We start from the raw sequence: 22,782 nt of genomic DNA on the forward strand, positions 1-22,782 counted from the left end.
GTAGTAGGTCTAACTTTTTATATTTGCTTGTTTAAGATCGTAGCTTTATTATATATATATATATATATATATATGTGATAGAATATAAAAAAGATCTTCATCTTTTAAAATATTCTTTAAAAAATATATTTTTTTATTATTAGGTAAAATTATTCTAATCTTTAAACATCAACTGAAACATAAGACTAAAAATGTACTTTGACATCAAACTTGTTAATTTCAATGTGTAGAACTTTGAAGTGGACTACTGATTCCACAACTTAAATCACTATTGGGCCAAGAAGTTGACCAAAGCTTTGGGCTTTGAAAACAGCTATAACAATTAATTATTGAGGATTATTCCCTTCACCACCACGCATTGTTGCATCTCTTTATTCTTTTTTTACCTTTAATAATATTTAATTTTTGTTTTTATTTTTTGGGTTAAATATGTTTTTAGTCCCTATACTTTGGGACGATTTTGGTTTTAGTTCCTCTTTCAAACTAAGGTACAATTTAGTCCTTCAACTTTAGAAAACTTTGGTTTTAATTCTTTTTACCAAATTTTTTTAACTTTATTTTCTGTTTCAAGCACGTACGCGTTTGAAACAACAAATAAAGTTAAAAAAAATTTGGTAAAAAGGACTAAAACCAGAGTTTTCTAAAGTTGAAGGACTAAATTGTACCTTAATTTGAAAGAGGGACTAAAACCAAAATCGTCCCAAAATATAGGGACTAAAAACATATTTAACCCTTATTTTTTTTACATAACAACCAACCACTTTTATTAATGGTTCTCCACTGTATTAATGCACCTCCCCAATAATCCATTACTTCTGCTTGAATGAAATTCCTCTCAATCTTCTTCTCCTTCTTATTTTTGTTTGTTGAAAGTGTGGTGGTGTAGTGTAGGGTTATTGTTATGTGTTTGGTTGGAGATAACATTGGTTCGTTGTGGTGCAAGAAGGTTCTCCAGTGAGTGATTAGAGGAAGTGGCGGTGCAAGAAGAAGAGGGTGTAGTGGTGGGAAAGCTTCGTCTGGTGGTGGTTGAAGGTGGCCCGCGAGCTTCACATGTTTTTTAATATATAAGTCTAACACTCTAATAGATGTGAGCATGCGCTGGAGTATCAAACGAATGTTAACGTCTGTAGACGGATATCGACATTCGTTGAAGGAGAAATAGATGTGCCACATCCGTTGAGGCCTGGGCAGTTATCTTTTTCCTTTGCACAAAAAAAAAAAAAAAAACACAACCACCATAGAAGAAATGTCAAAATACAACACACATATTATATTCCAGTAAATTCAAATGAAATAAATTTAGTTTAAACCAACCTCTCCTAGATGAAACTGCATAATAGACGCACTGGAGCACCACCAAAACACCACTAACGAACCACCACAACACCACCACAGGACAACCAGACAAACATCTCACCAACAATGCACCACTTTCATACAATAATATACGTACCAGTAGTTATAATTTCATACATTTTAGTCCAATTTAAAGACGAACATTGGTTTTCCTTACCTTACTCTAAAGCTATTAAGGTCTATAAACGTCGAAACCTTTATTTTTGACTCAAGAAACCTAGAAATGCTTACAGACCACATAATTCAAATCAAAACGAGTCCTTAAAACCATTGATAAACAAGGAGCAAGAAAGTAGAGGTGAACGACACATACATCACCCTTAAACTAGAGATCTTAGGAACATAACAACAAAAGGAAAAATGAGCAAAAAATTATATGCTCTATAGAAGAAATTGATCGGATAGAAACGTAGACTTTGTTGCTTGGTCGTTTAGGCACCTTCTGATCATCAAATAGATGATCGAGGAGATAAATTTCTCAGAGAGAAGGAAAAGAGAATCTGGAAGAAAATTTTTAGAGAGATGATTTATGTTTCAAATAATGAGACGAGTTTAAAAAATTCTATTTATATTATTGAATTATTTTAAAACTAAAAATACTCAATTTAATTATTTTAAAACACCTATCTATTATAGTACTCTATTTTATAGGTTTTTACATTATCTTTAATATAGATGAAATATTTTACAAACATATGGAGAATGACTATTGTAAACTTTTATTTTATTTTTGAATGAATTGATATTCTCATTTTGCGAATTCTTAATTTATAATTAATTACTCAAAATAATATATGGGAAAGATAAATTATTTATAATTTTTATTGAATTATATAAAAAACAAATTGTTATAATTTAGAATAAAGAAAGTAATATTTTTAAGTAACTAGTGTTGGTTAATTAACACTATAACATTTTCAAATTCCTTAAAAATTTAATTTTGAATTTAATAATTATAACCACGTGTATAAAACATTAATTAACAATGATTTGAAAATTTAAAAATATAAAATTATTTTGATGAATTGAAAAAGAAGGGTAATAAAAATTGTAGATTCAATTGTAATAAAAAAACTAACATATAATATGATCGATAAAAAAAAACAATTTAAAATCTTGATGTCTAAATTGACCATATTTTACTATCATTTTAAGTAACTATTTTTCCTCTCTTACATTACATCATATTAAAAGATACCTAAACCACAACACATTTGTTGAAAGAAAAATCTAAATTTCATTAAACTTAATGTCAATATTGTCATGAATATTGTATTTGAATTTTGTTTTGTATGATGAAACAAAAAAGTGGCATTAAAATAGGGTAAGAAATTGACTAATACATCTTCTAAAAAATCTATGTTATAAAGAGACTTAAAAGTTAAAGCCATTAAAACCGGTTGACTCTGTATCGATCTGACCCACCAAGTTTAAAATTGGTTGTTGCGGAAAACCGTGACGTAGCATCATCTTACTAATCACATGATTAAATGTTAATCAGAAGTTGAATATGATATGGTGGGACAGAATCTGTAGTTAGTTGAACAACCACTGTTCATGTATCAGTTTTTATATTACATTACATTGAAACAATGTAGAAGAGTTTGGGAACACACTGCGTGGACATCATATTATTATGGTACCGAGGAGGAGCAACTCAGATTCCACACCAAATTTTCCATGGATTTTGCTTAACATCATTGCTTCAAAACCAAAAGTCAGCAACCAAATGAAAACAAATATATTAATTTAGAAAAAAAGTCTCTTTAACGACTTTTTTTACGACAAATACAAATACGTGACAATTGATTCGTTTTAAATATTTTTTAAAATAAATTAAAACAGACTAATAAAATAGTATTACCTATCCTGTTATAAAAAAGTTGTTAAAATATCATTGTTATATTCTGTTATCAAAATTTTAAAAATAAATAAATATAATTATTTTAATTGAAAAATATTAAGTTTGATTTTGGAAAATTGATGCGAGAAAAACACTTGTTGTTGTAAGTACTTCTGAAAAAACTTACTTGTTGTTGAAGACTTGAAATTAGTAATCACTTAAAAAACACTTTATTTTCTTAATCCACCAATATAATCAATTTCCTAAAAAGATTAGGGCAAAATTGTTAAAATTAGGTTAAGTTGGTGTTAGTGACGTCATTTGTGGAAGGAAGTTAAAATTGAGATGAAGTTTAATGTTTAATGTGACATATTTTGTCCTATTGTCGGCCTATCAATATAGCGGGAATATTGGTGCCTGTTTTCCTTCTTCCTTTTTCCCACAGACTCTGTTTCCTTTGATTCTTTCACAATAATATCATCATAATCACAGTTTTTTCCTAATTTTTTATTATTTGCCACCTTTTTAACCCTTTAAACATTTATTTTATTTGAAATATATACATACATTTCAAACTCTTATATATAAACCTTTATTTTTCCATTTTGAAATATGTCGTCTTTCACTGTGTAAGTTCATTTGGCAACGAACTAGTGCAATGTGTCATTTTCACAAACTTAGGCTACTAACAACCAAAAACATAGTAAGTTTATGAATTTGTTCTTGAAATCTATTACAACATTTAATCAATGTTTAACCATAATATTTTGCCATGTATTTTAAAAGTTTTATAATTGAAATGCAAACAATTTTTTGTTGTTGATTTTTTCCATCTTTTTCAGCAAACAAATATATACACTGATATAAAAAATATTGTTTACATAAATATATATATTTAAAAAAGTTAGAAAATGAAATATTGCATAGTTGTACCTAATTCTATCAATGAATTGTGATCCCTAAAAATTTGATAGTTGCTTGTGAAGACAGCAAAGTAGAAAATAATGAATGAGTTGAATTTGGCCCACAAATTTAAAATTTCTTTGAGTGAGATTAGTATGATTTTGGTGCCTCATTCATTATAACTGTGTACAGTTATCTGGCACGTGAAAATCCATGATTTTAATATACACCATAGTTTCATTTTTGTTACTATCTTCTATCACTTCATCATCATTCTGCTTTGGCTAGACTATTCTCGGTGCCACCAAGCTAATTAATTATTATTGCCCCCTTTTCTGCAACTCAAATACTTCCATTCTGGTTTTCCATTAAAACCATTTATGCCACATTCTTCTTATATTCTTCAAACTTGAAAAAAAAAAATCAAATATAAAAATAGCTAACGAAAGAAATTTAACATAAGAAATATTGGTGAGAGTTTTGTAAATAAAACGTTATTATAAAAGTTGATTAAAACTGATTTAACACTTTTCCAGGATCAGACGTTAAATAGTCTGTATATAGAATTGAAAAGTCATTATTTTATTTCTTTTAGTTGTCATTTACAGTCCTCCTGACGTCTAATTTGAATTAAACGTCGACTCCCCCCTTCACGGATGTAAAAAATGTCCAAAAATATCTCATCTTAAGCGCCAACATTAATTTTTTTTGAATTAGATGTTGGTTCCTCCCAAACCAAACGTCAAATCCTCTACAAAATCAGATTTGAAATGACACTTTTTCATACATTAAACGTCGCACATAGAAGGGACCGACGTCTAATACAAATTAAAGTCGGATCCTCTTCTCCGGACGTCAATAAGCTGCGAAAATACTCCAAAGTAGCGTCAAAATGGATTTTCTTTTTTGCAATTAGACGTTAGTGGTAGAGGAGGCTAACGTCAAATGCCCTTTTATACCAAAAAAACTCAGAACGTGAGCCTCGCTTTCTTTTGCATTTTCGTTTAGGTTTTCGTTTCGTTCACGTTTGTCATTGCTGTTGCAAAGTATGTTTGATTGATTTCCTTCAAGTTAGTTTATTTTGTACCGAATAATTTTATTTTTCACCAATTAAATTTCGTTTGCATCGACTAAATTTCGTTTGCACCGATTAATTTTGGCTTATGATGCAAATTTTTGCACAAGTTGACAGATCTCGGTGGCAACATTGAATGATTATTCTCCATTGCTTGAAACTTATAGTATACATAATTTTATGATGTGATAGAATCATTTTTCTGTATTTCAGGTGTGGTAATATTGAAAAAAGAAATATTCTTTTTTTAAAAAAGAAATAGATGTCGGTTTAAGGAGTCTGATGTCATAATCGACGTTTGAGGAGGAGATCCGATGTTAAAATTAACGTCTTCCAATAAGACATCAAATGTAGATTAGACATTAAATATCGAAAATAATAACAGATATCAAAAACTTTTTTTTGCAATAATATGTGATCATTTGCTAGTTATGGTTATGGACTGAGTAATCACTCACTTAATTATGAAATTATTGATGGTAAATTACAAATAAGATTAATTATTAAGAACAATTAAATTAGATCCAAATAAAATTATTAATAAATGAGTAATAATTGGATTAGCTTTAATTAAAAATATATTAGGAAAGTTTATAAATATAATAGTTGACTAATTTTTATTATACATTTATTATTTATTACATATTGTTCAAACAAACACTAATTTAGGATCAAAATACTTTATGCATATATCATCCAGATGAACGATTAAAAGAATTTTAGAGACCATCTTATAGCTTAAGCTAAGAGTTTGGAAACATTTTAAGAAAAAAAAAGAAAACCTTAATCCATGAATCAAAACATATTCAATTTTTTTAAAAATATATAGGTTAATTTTAAGTTGTGTTTAACCCTAAATAAACTGTATAATAATAATAATAATAATTGTTATTACTTATTATAAAATATGTACATATTAACATGGTGATATTAAAAGTTAGCGAGTATTTAAAAATGAAAATTGATATTTTAATAGAATTTTTTTTTTAATTATTTATTTTATTTTATTAAAAAAATATAAAAATATCTTTTTATTATTATTATTTTATTTTTATAATATATATCAAATAAATATAAATGTGTATGGTGTATCATTACCTATCTTTTAAAATTTGTCATGAAAATAAAAAGGAGAAAAAAATGGATGAATAGTGATGTGTATTTGGGTTTCCCTTTTTGGGAAAACATTGGTCCCTCTAAGGCATCAACAATTCCTTTTGAGACACTTTTTGTTGTTCTTTCCCAAAACACCATTTCCCATCCAAACAATTATGGGTCCCTTTCACCATTTTTCTCTCAAATAAATCTAAAATTCAACAATAGTGAGAGAATGAACATCAAATAATACAAATATCATGTGGGGCTTTTGGGGAATTATTCCTTTCTTTGAGGACCCACTTCTATGTTATCTCCCATCAACCACACTGCATGCATGGACCAATTTTTCACTCTCCACAGTCTCCTCTCTTGCAATTTTCATAAACAATTAACACTACATAAATAACAAACAAAATTTACATAATTTATATTTGAACCCTTAGTTTTTATTTTTTTATAAAATAAAAACAGGGTGAAGGTGAACATTTAATTGCCATCATTAGTCACACTGTTCCCTATCGTCTATACAGAATACTTCACTCACCTCAGCAGTAGCTTTTGCATTTCTTCTGAATAAAATTAACTCTGATAGTTACACCTTTTTTGTTTTTACCTATTACATCATTTTCATATCACATCAAATCATTATAAACATCTCTTCTTTTTTTAGTTCTTTTACTTTTTATATAATACTTTTTCCCTTACAATATATAAATAAATAATACGAACATTTTAATTTAAGAGAAACATTAGAAAAATAAGATGATGTGTTGTTGCATCTATTACGTTCTATATCATTATTTTCATGCACTACTTTCATAAGCCTCTTATATTATCCATAAAATGCCACATCATTGTTGGCCTTTTTGTTAGTTTAAATATTTTGGGATTAAATATGTTTTTAGTCCTTATATTTTGGGAAGATTTTGGTTTTATTCCCTATTTCAAACTAAGGTACAATTTAGTCCTAACTTTAGAAAACTCTATTTTTAGTCATTTTTACCAAATTTTTTTAACTTTATTTGTTGTTTCAAGCACGTTTCATTATAGCATTTGGATTGTTTATACTATTTGACACATTTTTGCTTCAGTATTAACTGAAAAACGCGTTTGAAACAGAGAAAAAAAGTTAAAAAAATTTGATAAAAAGGACTAAAACCAGAGTTTTCTAAAGTTGAAGGACTAAATTATACCTTAGTTTGAAAGAGGGACTAAAACCAAACTCACCCTCAAATAGAGACTAAAAACATATTTATTCCAATATTTTGAAATCAAAATAAATTTATATTTGCTATTAAAAAAATAATATTTTTTATTGATAAGATTTTCGTTGAAGAAACCCTGTGTGTGTCTCTGCATCTACAGGCATTATATTGTCATTCTTTCAGCTTTCTTTTCATTTGAAATGACTCTGTGTGGACGCCAAAAGCTACTTTCATTCTAAAACCAGATTTCTGGTTTTTGATAAGTCACTTATTACAATAAATTTCTTCCTGTTTTTCTTTTTTTAGTTTATTACCTTATATAGATAACAAGAAATATGTATGAAAATTGATTTTTCTCTTCAAAACATATTCATTTAAAAAAACGATAAGAAATTAAAATATATTGAAGTGTTGAAAAAGAAGTGCACTGTGGTGATGTAGTTTCAGATCTTACGTTTTACCTTATATTTTTACTTTGTACTAATTGGTGCTAGCATTTATTTTTATGCTAGGGATTCGCGCAGTTCCAAATTTAACAGTAGAACTGTTAAGAATGCCATAACTTTTTCTGGAGAGAGAGTTACACCTAACAAACTTATTCAAAATACTATTTTATGAAATGGATAAATAATTTTCTTTCAATTTAATCAAAAGAAATTATTTTTAATATAATTTTGAGTTAGTTAATATGATGAAGAAAAAATGTAATTGGGTTGTTATTATTTAGCGTGAGGGAAAGGTTGTTTAATATATTTATGGTAAAAAGCATATATAGGGTGAAAGATAAGGCAAGCGACGTGGACGGAACAGGATGGTCTGTGTCTGGTCATAAATAGGGTTGACCGTTGCACTGCATGGTTAGATGAACAGAGGGGTATTTCCGTCATTGCAGAAATGACTGTAAAAGCCTCTTTAACCACACTGCACCACCACACGCTCATTAGTGATTGCTCAGTAAGCTTAACAAATGCTCCAAACAAATCCCTGCCACGTCACAAACACCAACACCTCTCTCACGTGCCCTGCTATGTTAGCTCACTTCCTTCTTACGTGTTCAGCATAAATACAACACAACTACCTTCTTCTCCTGTATCGCCTCCTTTCTTTAACGCCACTCTCTATTTCTGGCCCAACCTGTTCCTCCTCTCTTATTGCTCTCTCAAACCATTCGTACCATCCAACTTTTATTATTCTTTCAATGTTTTTTTGTGCTCACTAGCTTCCTTCCTTGCTAAACCATAATCTTTCATAAACCCTATCTGCACTGCATCACTCCCTATACTTTTTCATTCACTCTACAGTTCCCATTTCAATTTCCAACCTTCTTTTCTCTTTTTTCCTGTTCAAACCACTACCATGCCAGACCCTGGTGGTGGTGAACGTCATTCCGAGGCCAGTTCCGAGACTCTCAATTCTTCCATGCTTGGAAGCTCCATGAGCAGCGAGAGCATTTGCAGCACTAGTTTCAGCCGTCTTTCCTTCGATCTCCTCCCGCCCTCGCCGGAGAGTCTCTCCCTTAAGCCTCATCGCTCCTCCGACTTCGCCTACTCCGCCATTCGCTCCGCCGCCTTCTGCCGCAAGGCCGCTCTCACCTTCCGCGACTTCCACCTCCTCCGTCGCATCGGCTCCGGCGACATCGGCACCGTCTACCTCTGCCGCCTCCGAAACCGGCAATTCAACAGCCCCGTAGAAGACGAGGAGGATGAAGAGTGCTGTTTGTACGCGATGAAGGTGGTGGACAAAGACGCAGTGGCATTGAAAAAGAAGTCGCAGAGAGCGGAAATGGAGAGAAAAATCCTGAAGATGCTGGACCACCCGTTCCTTCCTACTCTCTACGCGGAGTTCGAAGCTTCTCATTTCTCTTGCATCGTGATGGAGTTTTGCTCCGGCGGAGACCTTCACTCGCTGCGCTTCAAGCACCCTCACAACCGTCTCCCTCTCTCCTCCGCTAGGTAAATATGGAATACCGTTATCCAAAACGATGACTTTTTCTCTCTTCTGGTAAAAACCCTCACAACTCGATCATTTTTTGTCTCAGATTTTATGCCGCGGAGGTGCTGGTGGCGTTGGAGTACTTACACATGCTGGGAATCATATACAGAGATTTAAAGCCCGAAAACGTGCTGGTGAGATCGGACGGTCACATCATGCTTTCTGATTTCGATCTCTCTCTTTGCTCGGATGCAATCCCAGCCGTTGAATCCTCAGATCCCTTACACAATCCATCGCCAAATGCATTACCTCACACATACACTCAAAGTCACACTCCCCTTCCCACTCGCTCGCATTCTTTTATCAGTCCATTCTCCTGCTTCTCGAACCGGGGTTTCCGGTCTCGTGACATGCGAGTCGTCGAACCGAACCGGCTCTTTGTAGCCGAACCGGTTTCGGCCCGCTCCTGCTCCTTCGTCGGAACCCACGAGTACGTCTCGCCAGAGGTTGCCTCCGGCAGGTCGCACGGTAACGCCGTTGACTGGTGGTCGTTTGGAGTATTTATCTACGAGCTTATATACGGTCGCACGCCGTACGCAGGTCCATCGAAGGAGGCTACGCTACGGAACATCGTGAAGAAGCCCCTGGCGTTCCCCACAGCCACGCCCGCGAGCTGTCTTGAACTCCACGCGCGAGATTTGATATCCGGCTTGCTGAACAAAGACCCAGCGCGTCGACTCGGGTCGAAGCGTGGCGCCGCTGACGTCAAGAAGCACCCCTTCTTCAAAGGGCTGAACCTGGCGCTGATTCGCATGCAGACGCCGCCCCTAGTGCCTGGCTCGAGAAGGACCAAAACGACGTCGCTGTACCCCGTGAAGGGTAAAAGCAACAGCAACAACCATCATAAACAGCATGAGACGGCGTCGTTTGATTTTTTCTTTTGAAAATAACTAAAAATAAAAATGCGGTCCTATTTTTATTAGTTTTAAAAGCTGAACTTGGTTCTCTAATTCCTCTTATAGAAAGCTTTCTGGAGACACTATGGGAGAATTCTAAATGAAGAAGATTCGTTGCTTAACATGTTTTCTTCCTTCAACATCTCACACTAGAGACGTCAAAAGAAAGATTACTACGGTATTCATTCCAACCCGAATGAGTTTTGATTTCTTTATGCCTCCCAAGTACATAAAGTCAGACATATTCTGCATAAATCCAAATTATTAGTTAACACGGAAACATGAAGGGATCTTATACTTTATTTAAAGCTAGAGGTTTTGTAACGGGAAACTGAGAGAAAAAGGTCAAGATTACAACTCATCATTCACCTAATTAAAGAGTAGTACGTAATTAGAGTGTAGTTTTTTACTTTGTTCTGCCTCAACGTTGGGAACAAAGAAAAAACAGCATAAAGAAATGTGCGTGACTTTCTTCCATTGATGAATTATTTATATAGAGTCAATCTTTTAACATTTAATGAATGCGTATTTAAAATGGCATATTGTTGTCTTTGTTTATTGACATAATATGTGCATCTAACTTAGTTGTAGAGAGAATGTTGACCATAATGTGCGAGTCACGTAAAGAATTGCAAGACTTTAATAGGATATGTTTAAACATGTCGCAGCATGCAACGTATAAATATATATAATTATACAGCATCATTTACAATGTTCATCATGAATTAAGAATCGATCCCCTCCAGCTCATTCAACTTCTTTGTTTTCAGCCTCTAACAAATTTGACTTTGAAGATGAATGGTACATATTGGGTGCTACGCTTTTCTAACTCTTCTCATAATGTGCTTCCGCTTTCAGTAAAAAGGTAGGTACGTTCGAGCTGCTCATGATTGATTATATATTAAATGCACTGTAATGTTTTCTTTTACCAGTTGTTACTCTCGTTATTAACTTTAATATTAGCACTACAATGCTTATGTAGAAACAAAAAATGTTAATATATGCTTCTAGTTTCTAAATATAATTCATATTATAAATTTTAATACTTTTTGTTTTCAAACTTAATAATACTTTAAATTGGTATTTGAAGTAAAATGTGATAAATAATGTAAAAAATAACATTTCAAATTGATATTTGAAATAAAATGCGACAAATAATATAAAAAATTTAAAAGTCATTAGTGTAGAAAAGTAAAATGAATTTTTTAATAGAGATGTTCTAGCGCGCCTTAGTAAGTTTGTATTTTTTATGATATAACGAAAAATTGTTATAATAAGTCTAGTTTATTATGGGATATTTTTTATTACTAGTAATAAAAACTCTAGTTTATTATGATATATTTTTTTTTGTTATATTTCTTAATATGGTCAAGTTATTATGACATTATCACGTATTCAATGTTCTATGACAGATTGTCAGTCACCTGTCAAAATAGGTTTAAAAATAGGTTTAAGTGAATATTCAATTTATATGTCAAATAATGTGAACTACATCATAGAAATTTGTTTTTTTAAGTTTTTTTTTTCTGTTTTATTATCTATCTATTCAATTTACTTAGAAAATCCAACAAATTTAGCAGACTAAACAATTCATCCAAATCATTTCACACATTAAATTGTCTAATAATATTTAGAACATTACATTGTATATTCATAAACCTACATACAATAGTCTTTACAATTGTAACAAATATTGTTCAAAAGATTATAAAATATTAAATTATCAAGATATTTCTACAAGTCACTAACATTTAAAACAAAAGAAACTCACTTGGTTTTAATTTCTTCCATCTCTTTACCTTTCATTGGAGATAAATCATTAAATATACAAAAAAAAGTAATAGGGTTTAAAGAATATTGTAATTTAATATTTTAACATCTAATTGTCGAAATCCCCAACCCTAAGTGGTGGAGTGAGTTTCTTGAAGTTCGACTAACTAATTTCAAACACAAAATATCAAAGACCTAAGTGGAGGGAAGAGAACAAACCTAATTGTCCAAACAGAAACAAAGAAAGCAACGTATTTGATTAGAGATGACAACTTCCATCGAGAGGCAACAACGTGCATTGTGGAGCGATGGCAAGGAGAGACAACCACGTGATGACGAGAAGGCAATGGGTTGAGGAGTGATGCGTGAATAAAGAAGGTTGAAAGTGTGAATGAAGAGAAGAAGAGAGTGAACGAAGATAAGAAAATAGTGAATGAAGAGAAGAAGAGAGTGAGCGAAGAGAAGAAAATAGTAAATGAAGAGAAGAAGAGAGGATGATGCATGAACGAACAAAAAAAAAGAGATGTTTGGTAAATTTAGGGATTGAGACCTATTTACTAACTGATATAATAAAAAATTATTATGAGAGGTGTTAGTAGACATGTCATAATAGGTTTTGAATATAATTTTAATTTTGTCACCACTTCCAAATGACAGATGGTGAACTAACTATCATAGGAAAAGATATTATGACAAGTCTTCTTAGACATGTGATAATAAGTTTTGATTATAATTTCAATTTTTTCATCATGTCCACTTATTATGATAGATCTTCTTTATGTTATTTTTATTATGAAAATGTTATCACTCAATTTATTATAACAAGTGAATTTTATATCATAATAAATTGTGGCAAAAAGTCTTTTTCCACTAATAAATCAACTTTTATACATAAAAATTTAATTATTAGATTAAAAAATTACATTTATTAATATTTTAAATTTTGATGTTAAATTTTGGAAGACACAAAAAAAAATTTAATTTTACAAAAAAAAAACACGTGGTTCATGTTAAATGCTCCAATTTATCTCTCTAACTAAAGTTAGCTTATAAATCTCAATTTATCAAGAATTCTTATCTAGTTTTTTATTGACACGTAGAAATAATTTGTTCAAAAGTTTGAATAATTTTATTCATCTGTTCTTTCTATTATAAATATTTATCAATAAGTTAACGCATTCTATCAATCTTACCGGTACACAAAAAAGTATGTAATCACAGTCATTGGTAAGCCCAATAAACTTATCTACATACGAAGGTGGCTTCCATGTTAATAATGACCTAATCAATAGAGGTTGACTTTAGCTAGGAAATTAAACTGTGTTTGTACATAATGTTTTTGTTTTTACGTTTGAAATCCAATTGATTCTCTTTATCTCTTGTATGTTCATTTTGCCTTTGAAAGCAGGACAACGAAAAAAAATGAAAAAGATAGTTCAATTATCCTGAACATAGATATGTTCTCATAAATTGACACCGTTAATAATTGATAAAATTTATCAACTCCATTATCGAGTTTCATGATATTATTACGATGATCTACCAACTTTTAAACAGCACAGTCACTAATCTTGAATGTGTACTTGTATAATAATATATATGATTCAGTATTAATTAAAAAAAAACTAAATAAAATTTCGTAAGTTTGATTAGTTTTATGTAAATTTTCAATGGATGAATTGATAAAATTTATCATTTTTTAAAAATATTCTTATTCTTAGAAGTATAAATTTGTTAATATGTATGATATCAATATTTTACATAAAGATAAATTGTCAACACTTTTTTATGTTTATTTTTTAATTTAAATAACTTAAATTTTATTTGAATTTTGTTTTTATCGTCTGGAATATGGATCTCAGGACAAGCAACAAGATTTTAATAATGACTTGAATATTTTCATAATTAAACTTATTTTCATTGTTTAGATAGAAAGATTCACTTACAAAAAGACTTTTTCACGTTATATTTTTAAGAGATATAGAAACGATTGAGAATAAATTTAAAAGTAAAATTTGTAAAAATTTATGTAAGATTTGAGTGATGTAATAATTAAAAAAAAAGTTTTAATAGATAGGAAATAAAGATTATCAAATTACTCTTAAGATAATAGTAATATAAAATTATATTTATGAGTAAAATATTTTTTAGTTAAAATTATTTGAAATATTATATTTTAATACTAATATTATGTATTATTTAATATTATTATGTATTATTTATAATTATTTAATATCATTATTAATAAAAATGTCTCCATTCTTCTTAAATCTCCTCCCACAGTAAAGATACTTTCACCCATCTATTTTTCAATTCAATGTTTGCATTAACAAACATTGAGTTAAGAACTCTATTTTCATCCTTTGCTTTCCTTAACAAAGCAAACATTTCAGGTTCGATAATACAGAGTTCTTTCATCTTCACTCCTGAATCGAAGTTGAATTAAGAGTCAATTCTGCTTGTTTCAAACTATAAAATGTGTGGTTTTTGTAGTTTCGTGATCTTGGCCAAATGTATAGTTATCACCTTTAATCAATGGAATTGTAGATGAATTGCTTGAAGTAGACATAATTTTACCCCACTATTTGCATTCAACCTCTCTGCCTCAAAAAGCAAAAACAACAACAAAGTCTTATCCCGATGGGTGTCTCTAATTTCCATCACATCAGATCACAATAATGAAATTCTATACAATGATTAAACACGTGCTACTGTAAATATTCAAAGCTTATATAAGATGCTTCCAGTGAGTGCTGGTATTGCAAGCTATACAGTCATCTAAACTCTGAAGTCATTTGAATTTATCTTTTATAGTTTAAATTAAAATTACTAGGGAGCTTCATGGAGGATTAAGAGAACAAAAGATGAAACAAGTAATCACAGAGAATCTAAAACCATATGGCATTATGGACAAGAAAAAAATCATGCATTAAATTTCTCATCTCATAATTTCCAACAATGCCTTTGGCCAGATAGCATTCCATGTCTGATATCATCTATTATGATACTGTCAAACTTACCATACAGAACCTACAAATTCACCTGATTTCTTCTACTTTGAGACGAAATAGTAAAAGAAATAGTGTAGCCGCTGGAGTTAAAAATCAATATAACCTAATCAGTTGAAGATGTATCAGTATAGGAAATAGGAAATATATGCTGTAGGAAAGATACTATTCCTAGAATTTAGAAGGCATCATATGTTAAAAAAAGATATTGGAAAGTAATTGACTCCCTTTTCTTTTCACCTCCGAAAACGCTTGATAACTAACAAAGAAAAATGTGAGCTCACATTTCTCTCAGAACTTAAGGAATGCAATTTTATCTGTTCTAACAATCTAACTGAACTTCCATTCTTACAAAAGGTAGTAACTCTTTATCTGTAGTTGTTCAAAAGATTGATTGAATCATCTTCCTCAAGATTACCAACTACCCAATTGCATCTTTGAAATATCTTCCGCCTTATTCGCTGCCTTTCACGGTAATCCAAATAAATAACAACCAATGCAGCACTGATGAGCCAAATTGCCAAAGCCCAGCTGAGTCCATGGACATTTTCCACATCATATCTGTCTCCTAGGTGCTCCAAACCAGTAATAAGTGCAGCAAAGCCAACAACAATGGCACATCTACGAATAGTTGCGGGGAAATATTCGCAAATCTTGAAGGGTGTCTGCTCTCCATTTGCTGGCTTATGAGGCCTTAGGAAAACATTTACTAGCTATATACAAGCCAACAATATAGTAGTAAATCGAAATTTAACATGTGTCGAGCTCACATAAAACCCCCAAAATCTTAAAATCTTATCCCTCCTTTCCCTTTAAAACTTTCACTTATCACAAAACAGCATGAAACTCCGAAACATGTCAATTGAACCTTTACAAGATCCCTTAACTCCACCTTGAAACTTTCTTCCTTCAACCGGATCGATATCATGGGGAATAAAGAGTTCAAGTTGCATCCCCTTCATATCCTTGGAATTGACTCTCATGCCATGTCCACCTACTCGGGAGTCAATGTCTCCTCCAACTTTAAAGAAAAAGAACCCCTCCTTGACGAGCTTGGAATCCAGCCAAATAAAATCTTGAGAAGTGTAAAACAAAATACAGTAGATTTAAAATCATAGAGACTGAAGTGAAAAAAATCATTTTCATGATTGATCACAAAAGACAATCTTGCCACCTTTGTAACACAAGCCCTGTTCCCCAACATCATCAACGACCTTGCCATAGCTATACCTCAAAGGCATTCTCCCCAAGGCCCTATGAAACTCCCCAATGCACCACCCTCTTCTCTTCCTGTGCTCCCCTTTCCTACTACTCAACCCCACCCTCACCCCTTCCTCCCCCTCATTCCTCGCGTCCCCGTAATCCCTCACTCTCTTCGCCCCCACCAGCAATGGACCCACCTGTGCCTCCTCTGCCACCACAAAGTTCATCAACACATCTTCACAGTTCCGCACCGCATCCACGATCCCCCGCGCGCGAGCCATGCCGGCCCCACCCACGCACGTGTACAGGAACAGGTACCGGGCTCTCAGAAGCATGAACTTTGTGAGCACGATGGAGAACCGGTCCGGGTGAACCGTGTAGACCCACTCCCTCCGGTTCAGATCGATGTCATGGGACCGCGCGAAGAGTCCCACTAGTCGGTTGGGGTTTTTCTCCCACACGCGAAACGCGAATTCCAACGACTTTGAGTCCACCTCCACGTCGTCGTCGCAGATCAAAACGGCGTCGGTGGAGATGTGGTCAGGACGGGGGAGAAAGCGGTTGTTGAGGCTGGCGGAGGGTTGGAGGAGAAGCGAGATGGGCGAGGAGGAAGTGGAGAGGGAGAGGTTGCGGGCAAGTTGGCGGACAACACTTGACGCTGTGGAGGGATTTCCCCATAGGACAAGCACGGAGGAGACAATGGGGGAGAGGGAGTATGCCACAGCCAGGGAATGGAGGAGGGGGATGCGCGGCTCCGAGAAGCCGTTCATCAGAACGGTGACTCTGTCGCGACGGAGTGCCTGGTGGTTCTGATTCCGTGCTGCCGCGCATTCGTGTGGGACTGCGGATTTCGTGGTCGAAACCACGCCGAATAGGGCGGCGAGGAGGATGGCCATAGCAACCGGAGAAGCCATTTTTTGCGGCGGTGTGTGAGTTTCGTGATTGGTGTTTTGTTTAAGTGGGTTGATTGACGTTGACTCACGGAAGTGGAATTGCATTGGAACTTTGGGTTTTTCTGTTAAATATCCATAAGAAGGAGATTTTTCTTGTGACATGTAAGACACAGTATCATCTATTTTAATTTATGATCGTAATTGATTTTATTTGCTTCAGAGTGTTCCTTCGTGCACATCATCTTTTTCTTCTTCACCTCCAAATTTATCTTTTTACTTTTTATTTAATAAAATAAAAAATAATAATTAATGAGATTTTAATCCCTAACAGCCAACAACTTAACTTGTGTAAGATAGTATAAACCTTATACTCTTTCATCTTCTTCTTGGTCCCACAAGTATTTTTGTTCAGTTGTGTTATCTTCACCTAAGCTTTTACTGTTTTATTGTTTTGATATGTATTTGTGAACAAAACAATATTTTGTGTTTCTGATTTGTGTTGGTGATTGTGTTGGTTACTGATCTTGGTGTTGCAGTTGCTTTCGGCTTTGGACATAGACCAGTGGAAGGAGAGCTCCCTCAGGTTAGTTCATTTTTAATTTTGCCGCACATCGAGTTGCGGTAAAGACCAACCATCCTTTGAGTTGTGGTTTTGAAGAGACGATGTTCGAAGTGCGTTTGAACCCAGCCGCATAACGAGTTGCGGCTGCCTTTAACCGCAGTTGGAGTTGCGATTTGAGTTGTCTTATGCATTTTTACTGTGCAGCTTGATATAGAAGTTTGTTTGTACTGTGCTTGATTTTGTTTACATGTTTTAGATTTTATCTATTTCATGTATTAGGTATTAGTTATGGTAGTTTTAGTTTTTTAGTTTTCTTCCCTGGAGCAATGTAACCTAATGTAGTTTTAGTTAGGAGTTGTTTTCACTGTGCAGGAGAGGGTGGATGCTCTCTCTCGGTTAAGTGTAAAGAAGGGTGTAGTTTTTGGGTTAGTTGAGCGTGGATGTGTGGTGAATGTTATAAGAGTGGATGTTGGAGTGAAGTGATGAGTAATGTGTGATTCGTAAGTGTAGAAGAATAAGAAAGGACTTAGGTGTGGTGAAATGGGTGAATGTTGAGGAAAAAGTAGTAGGAAGGAGAGCGACGAGTTGTTTGAGAAAGAGAGACTATGTGAGTTATAGAACAAGAGAAATAAGAGTTGAAGGAATATAAGAGTGAAAGACAGTTTGGGCAGTGAGTGGAAGATGGATGAAGATGGCAGTTAGTGTGAAGTAATAGGAAGAGATAGGTATGGTGAGTGTTAAAGAGAAAGAATGGTCTTTGGGTTTCTAGTAAAAGAGAAAGAAGAGAAAGGATGAGAGGTTTTGCATGCAAGATTAAGCACCTGCGTCGGGAAGGGGTGCCTCCAAGCCTTGGATTATCATGCAGGGATGGGAGTGTGCATGAGGGTGTAGATGGGTTGGAGTAAATGGCTTGAAATTTTTTTATTCAGGAGTAATATTAAACTAGTGTTATTTTAATGTGTTGGAACTAAGTATGGAAGAAATTGGTTATATTGGTCTTGGTATAATAGGTTATAATATGTTATATTTTTATATATTATATGTTGTAGAGCATGCTAAAATCAGTTTAAATATTTTAAACATTAGTTAACTTGGTGTATTTTAGTATTATATTAGAATATAGTTAGTTAACTTAGTGTATTTTAGTATTATATTAGAATATATTAATATTAGAATAGTTTTATTTAATATTATATTATCGATATATAAATATTTGGATTAATAAGTTTAGCATGTGATTAAACTTTTGATATTAGGTTAAACAAATTCTTTGTAGTTTGATTTTAATTTTGCAAATTTTTCTTAATATTTTATTTGTTTTTTTGTTAAATTTTTGAATTCTTTTAATGTAGGTTGTATTTATTTGTATAAAATGGATAACTATCCAATTTTGGATTCTCAAATGAATTCTGATTTTATGTCGGAATTTTCTCCTTTATAAATGAAGTCAATGAGGGTCATTATATAGATAAATTTTTCACTGATCAAATATTCCCATCACATGCCGATATGATTGATTGGGTTCGAAAGATTGCATTTGAGCTTATATTTGTGGTCGTCATCATAAGATCTGACACAACAACTGGTGAACCTGGAAGAAAGACATTCGTTGTGTTAGGCTGTGAAAAGAGTGAGAAATATAGGAAGTATAAGTAAGACGTGCAACCTAGTGTGTCTGGCACAAGAAAATGTGAGTGTCCGTTTAAGTTGAGGGGTAAACCTAAAGGACACGGTTGGGTGTTAAAGGTTTTGTGCGACTATCACAACCATGAATTAGCAGAGACTTTGGTTGGTCATCCTTTTACGGTGAGATTAAATGCTGCTGAACAGTCAATTCTTGTTGACATGACTAAGAGTCAAGTTAAACCCTCAAATATTCTTTTGAATCTTAAAGAACATAATGAAGATATCGTGACGACTATAAAGCAAATATATAACGCGAGATACACTTACAAACGATCTTTGAGAGGGTCGAGAACTGAAATGCAACAATTGATGATGTTCTTAGATAGAGACAAATACATCCAGAAAAGTAGATGTTTTAAAGATTCTAACGTAGTAAGTGACTTATTTTGGACAAATCCTGATTCAGTGCACCTGGTCAATTCATTTAATATTGTGTTCTTAATGGATACGATGTACAAGACAAACAAATATCATCTTCCGTTGCTTGAGATCGTTGGAGTCACGTCCACTGGTTTGACATTCACAGTCGCCTTTGCATTGCTTTCAAGTGAATGCCAAAAATAATTTCACTTGGGCATTGGAAATGTTTTAAAGATTACTATTGACAACAGAGGGCGGTCCACGCGTTGTTGTCACTAACAGAGACCTTGCTTTGATAAATGCCATTACCAATGTCTTTCCTGAGACATATCATATGCTTTGTATATTCCACATTATGAATAATGTGAAAGCGAAATGCAAGGTGTTAGTGGATAATGTTGAGGCATGGGATGGGTTGATGGAAGTGTGTCAAAATGTGATGGACTGTGACGACCAGTCCAAGTTTGGTGGTTATGTTTATGGTTTTGAGTATGCCTTTGCTGCATGGCCTTTATTTTTTTGATTATGTGAATCGTACCTGGATAATTCCGTATAAGGCATACTTCGTCAAGGCGTGGACGAACAAAGTCATGCATCTAGGCAACACTACAACAAATAGGTAATTGTTATTGTTAATTTTTTTTATGCACTGGAACATGAAGAAATTATTGGGGTCTAGTATGGGAGACCTATATATGCTCGTGTTGGGATGCTATGCATAATGTCATTGTCCTACAACATAATAAGATCAGAGCGTCCTTTGAAAAAAGTATTCACTTAATTGTTGAGGGGAGTTTCGACACACACATAGATCTCCACACATGGTAAGATATTGTCCGCTTTGGGTCAAGCCCTCACGGATTTGCTTTTGACACCACTCCAAAAGGCCTCTTACCATTGGAGGTATCTATGTGTATATGAACCCTTGAACAACCCTTCTTTTACTCGATGTGGGACTTTGTTTGCACTCCAACATCCTTCCTCAAACAAAGGACTATGATCTCTTTCCTCCCTCGTTGCAGAAGTCTTATGGTCTTGTCATCCTGAGTACACCATGGTCAGCATGGAGCATTTCTTTTTTCCCCTCTTTCACGATCCATGGTCACAACACTTGAGCATTTCTTGCTCTCCCCGCCTCTCATGATTCCTCTGGCGATCTGCCACTGGCCTCCTGCCTGGCTCACCTAATCATGGGGGGCGTACTCGTCTGAGCCCGATCACCAGATCCGAACCATGGGCTCTGATACCATTGTTGGGAGGAAGTTCGACACACACATAGATCTCCACACATGGTAAGACATTGTCCGCTTTGGGTCAAGCCCTCACGATTTTGCTTTTGACACCACTCCAAAAGGCCTCTTACCATTGGAGGTATCTCTGTGTATATAAACCCTTGACCAACCCTTCTTTTCCTCGATGTGGGACTTTGTTTGCACTCCAACATCCTCCCTCAAACAAAGGACTATGATCTCCTTCCTCCCTCGCTGCGAAAGTCTTATGGTCTTGTCATCCCAAGTACACCATGGTCAGCATGGAGCATTTCTCTTTTGCCCTCTTTCACGATCCATGGTTACAACACTTGAGAATTTCTTGCTCTCCCCACCTCTCATGATTCCTCTGGCGATCCGCCACTAGCCTCCTGCCTGGCTCACCTGATCATGGGGAGGTGTACTAGTCTGAGCCCGATCACCAGACCTGAACCATGGGCTCTGATACCATTGTTAGGGGGAGGTTCGACACACTCATAGATCTCCACACATGGTAAGACATTGTCCTCTTTGGGTCAAGCCCTCACGGTTTTGCTTTTGACACCACTCCAAAAGGCCTCTTACCATTGGAGGTATCTATGTGTATATAAACCCTTGACCAGCCCTTCTTTTACTCGATGTGAGAGTTTGTTTGCATTCCAACATTAATAAGTGATGCTTATAAAGGACTGAGATATAAAAGACTTGTTGGACGTGTTTCACGATACGCTCTAGAACTTATTGCTGATGAAATAGAGCGAGTGAATAAAATAGGTTTGGACAGTGCTCGTTGTAGATGCATTACCATGTGCTTGTATATTAGCACGATATGAGCCTGGAATGATTCCTCTTGGTGAAATACATGTTATCTGAACCCACTTAAGCATTTCAAGTACTTTGTCTACTGAATCGCTTCTAGAGTTTAGCCTTGATCGTGAAGTTCAACTGGTACAGAAACGATTCAAAAATGTTGACATTGGTGAAAAATTCAACATAAAACATAAGATGCTAGAAATTGCTTGCCCAGAGATGACATCTATGCTTGTTTCGTCGCATAAAGTGAAGATAAAAGGTGTACAAAAGACTAAAGTTACACGACATGAAAGGTCTACGAAATGTGACCAATCATATTTTGAGCACGTTGACACTTTTCATTCCAGGACAGAGCCTTCTTCTTCACGAAAATCTCAAGTCAAATCGAAGCCGAAAGAATTTGTGCGAAGGCCAGTACCGATGTTAAATCAGTTTCATCCGATTTGTCAACCATACACTGTTGATTTTTTGTGTTGTTGTCGATGGTCATTGCGGTTATCGATGCATTGTTGCTTTGTTGGGTCTGACTGAAGAGTCATGACCTATCATCCGACATGACCTTTATGAAAAACTAACTCAGTGGCGTGATAAATGCGAAAATTTAGTAAGAAACTACGATCGTTTGGAAGAACTACGTTAGTCATTAATTGTCCACGATCAATCACAAGTATTTCTTGAAAACTTCATAAAAATTTCCGAATTATTATTTTGTATTTCTTTTCATAAATACTTACCTTCAACCATTACAGATTAATGTTAAGAAGTGAATGATCATACCAGACATTGGTTATGCCATTATATATATATATATATATATATATATATATATATATATATATATATATATATATATATATATATATATATATATG

The 22,782-nt window shown here is 33.8% G+C and overlaps 2 protein-coding genes across 4 annotated transcripts; one reads left to right on the forward strand and one right to left on the reverse strand.

Moving 5' to 3' along the window:
* The first annotated feature begins 8,204 nt into the window (after nt 1-8,204).
* LOC106767336 (protein kinase PINOID) lies at nt 8,205-11,301 on the forward strand. 3 transcript variants are annotated; one of them, XR_002668720.1, is made up of 4 exons: nt 8,205-9,432; nt 9,519-10,291; nt 10,435-10,546; nt 11,139-11,301. XR_002668720.1 is itself a non-coding variant. In XM_014652201.2 (3 exons), exons 1-3 carry the CDS (start codon nt 8,837-8,839, stop codon nt 10,470-10,472), a joined length of 1,407 nt encoding a protein of 468 aa, XP_014507687.1. In that variant the 5' UTR covers nt 8,205-8,836; the 3' UTR covers nt 10,473-10,901. The 3 variants fall into 3 exon arrangements, 2 of the variants coding, with proteins under 2 accessions (XP_014507687.1, XP_014507686.1); XM_014652201.2 differs by lacking the exon at nt 11,139-11,301 and having other exon boundaries at nt 10,435-10,901; XM_014652200.2 differs by lacking the exon at nt 11,139-11,301 and having other exon boundaries at nt 8,206-9,432; nt 9,519-10,490.
* A 3,293-nt stretch (nt 11,302-14,594) lies between these two features.
* Nucleotides 14,595-17,431, reverse strand: LOC106767837 (glycosyltransferase family protein 64 C3). Its single transcript, XM_014652791.2, has one exon. The coding sequence runs from the start codon at nt 17,402-17,404 to the stop codon at nt 16,289-16,291; it is 1,116 nt and encodes a 371-aa protein (XP_014508277.2). The 5' UTR covers nt 17,405-17,431; the 3' UTR covers nt 14,595-16,288.
* Nucleotides 17,432-22,782: the final 5,351 nt, after the last annotated feature.

The sequence above is a fragment of the Vigna radiata genome, chromosome 7, assembly GCF_000741045.1.
Source record: "Vigna radiata var. radiata cultivar VC1973A chromosome 7, Vradiata_ver6, whole genome shotgun sequence".
Classification (NCBI taxonomy): domain Eukaryota; kingdom Viridiplantae; phylum Streptophyta; class Magnoliopsida; order Fabales; family Fabaceae; genus Vigna; species Vigna radiata.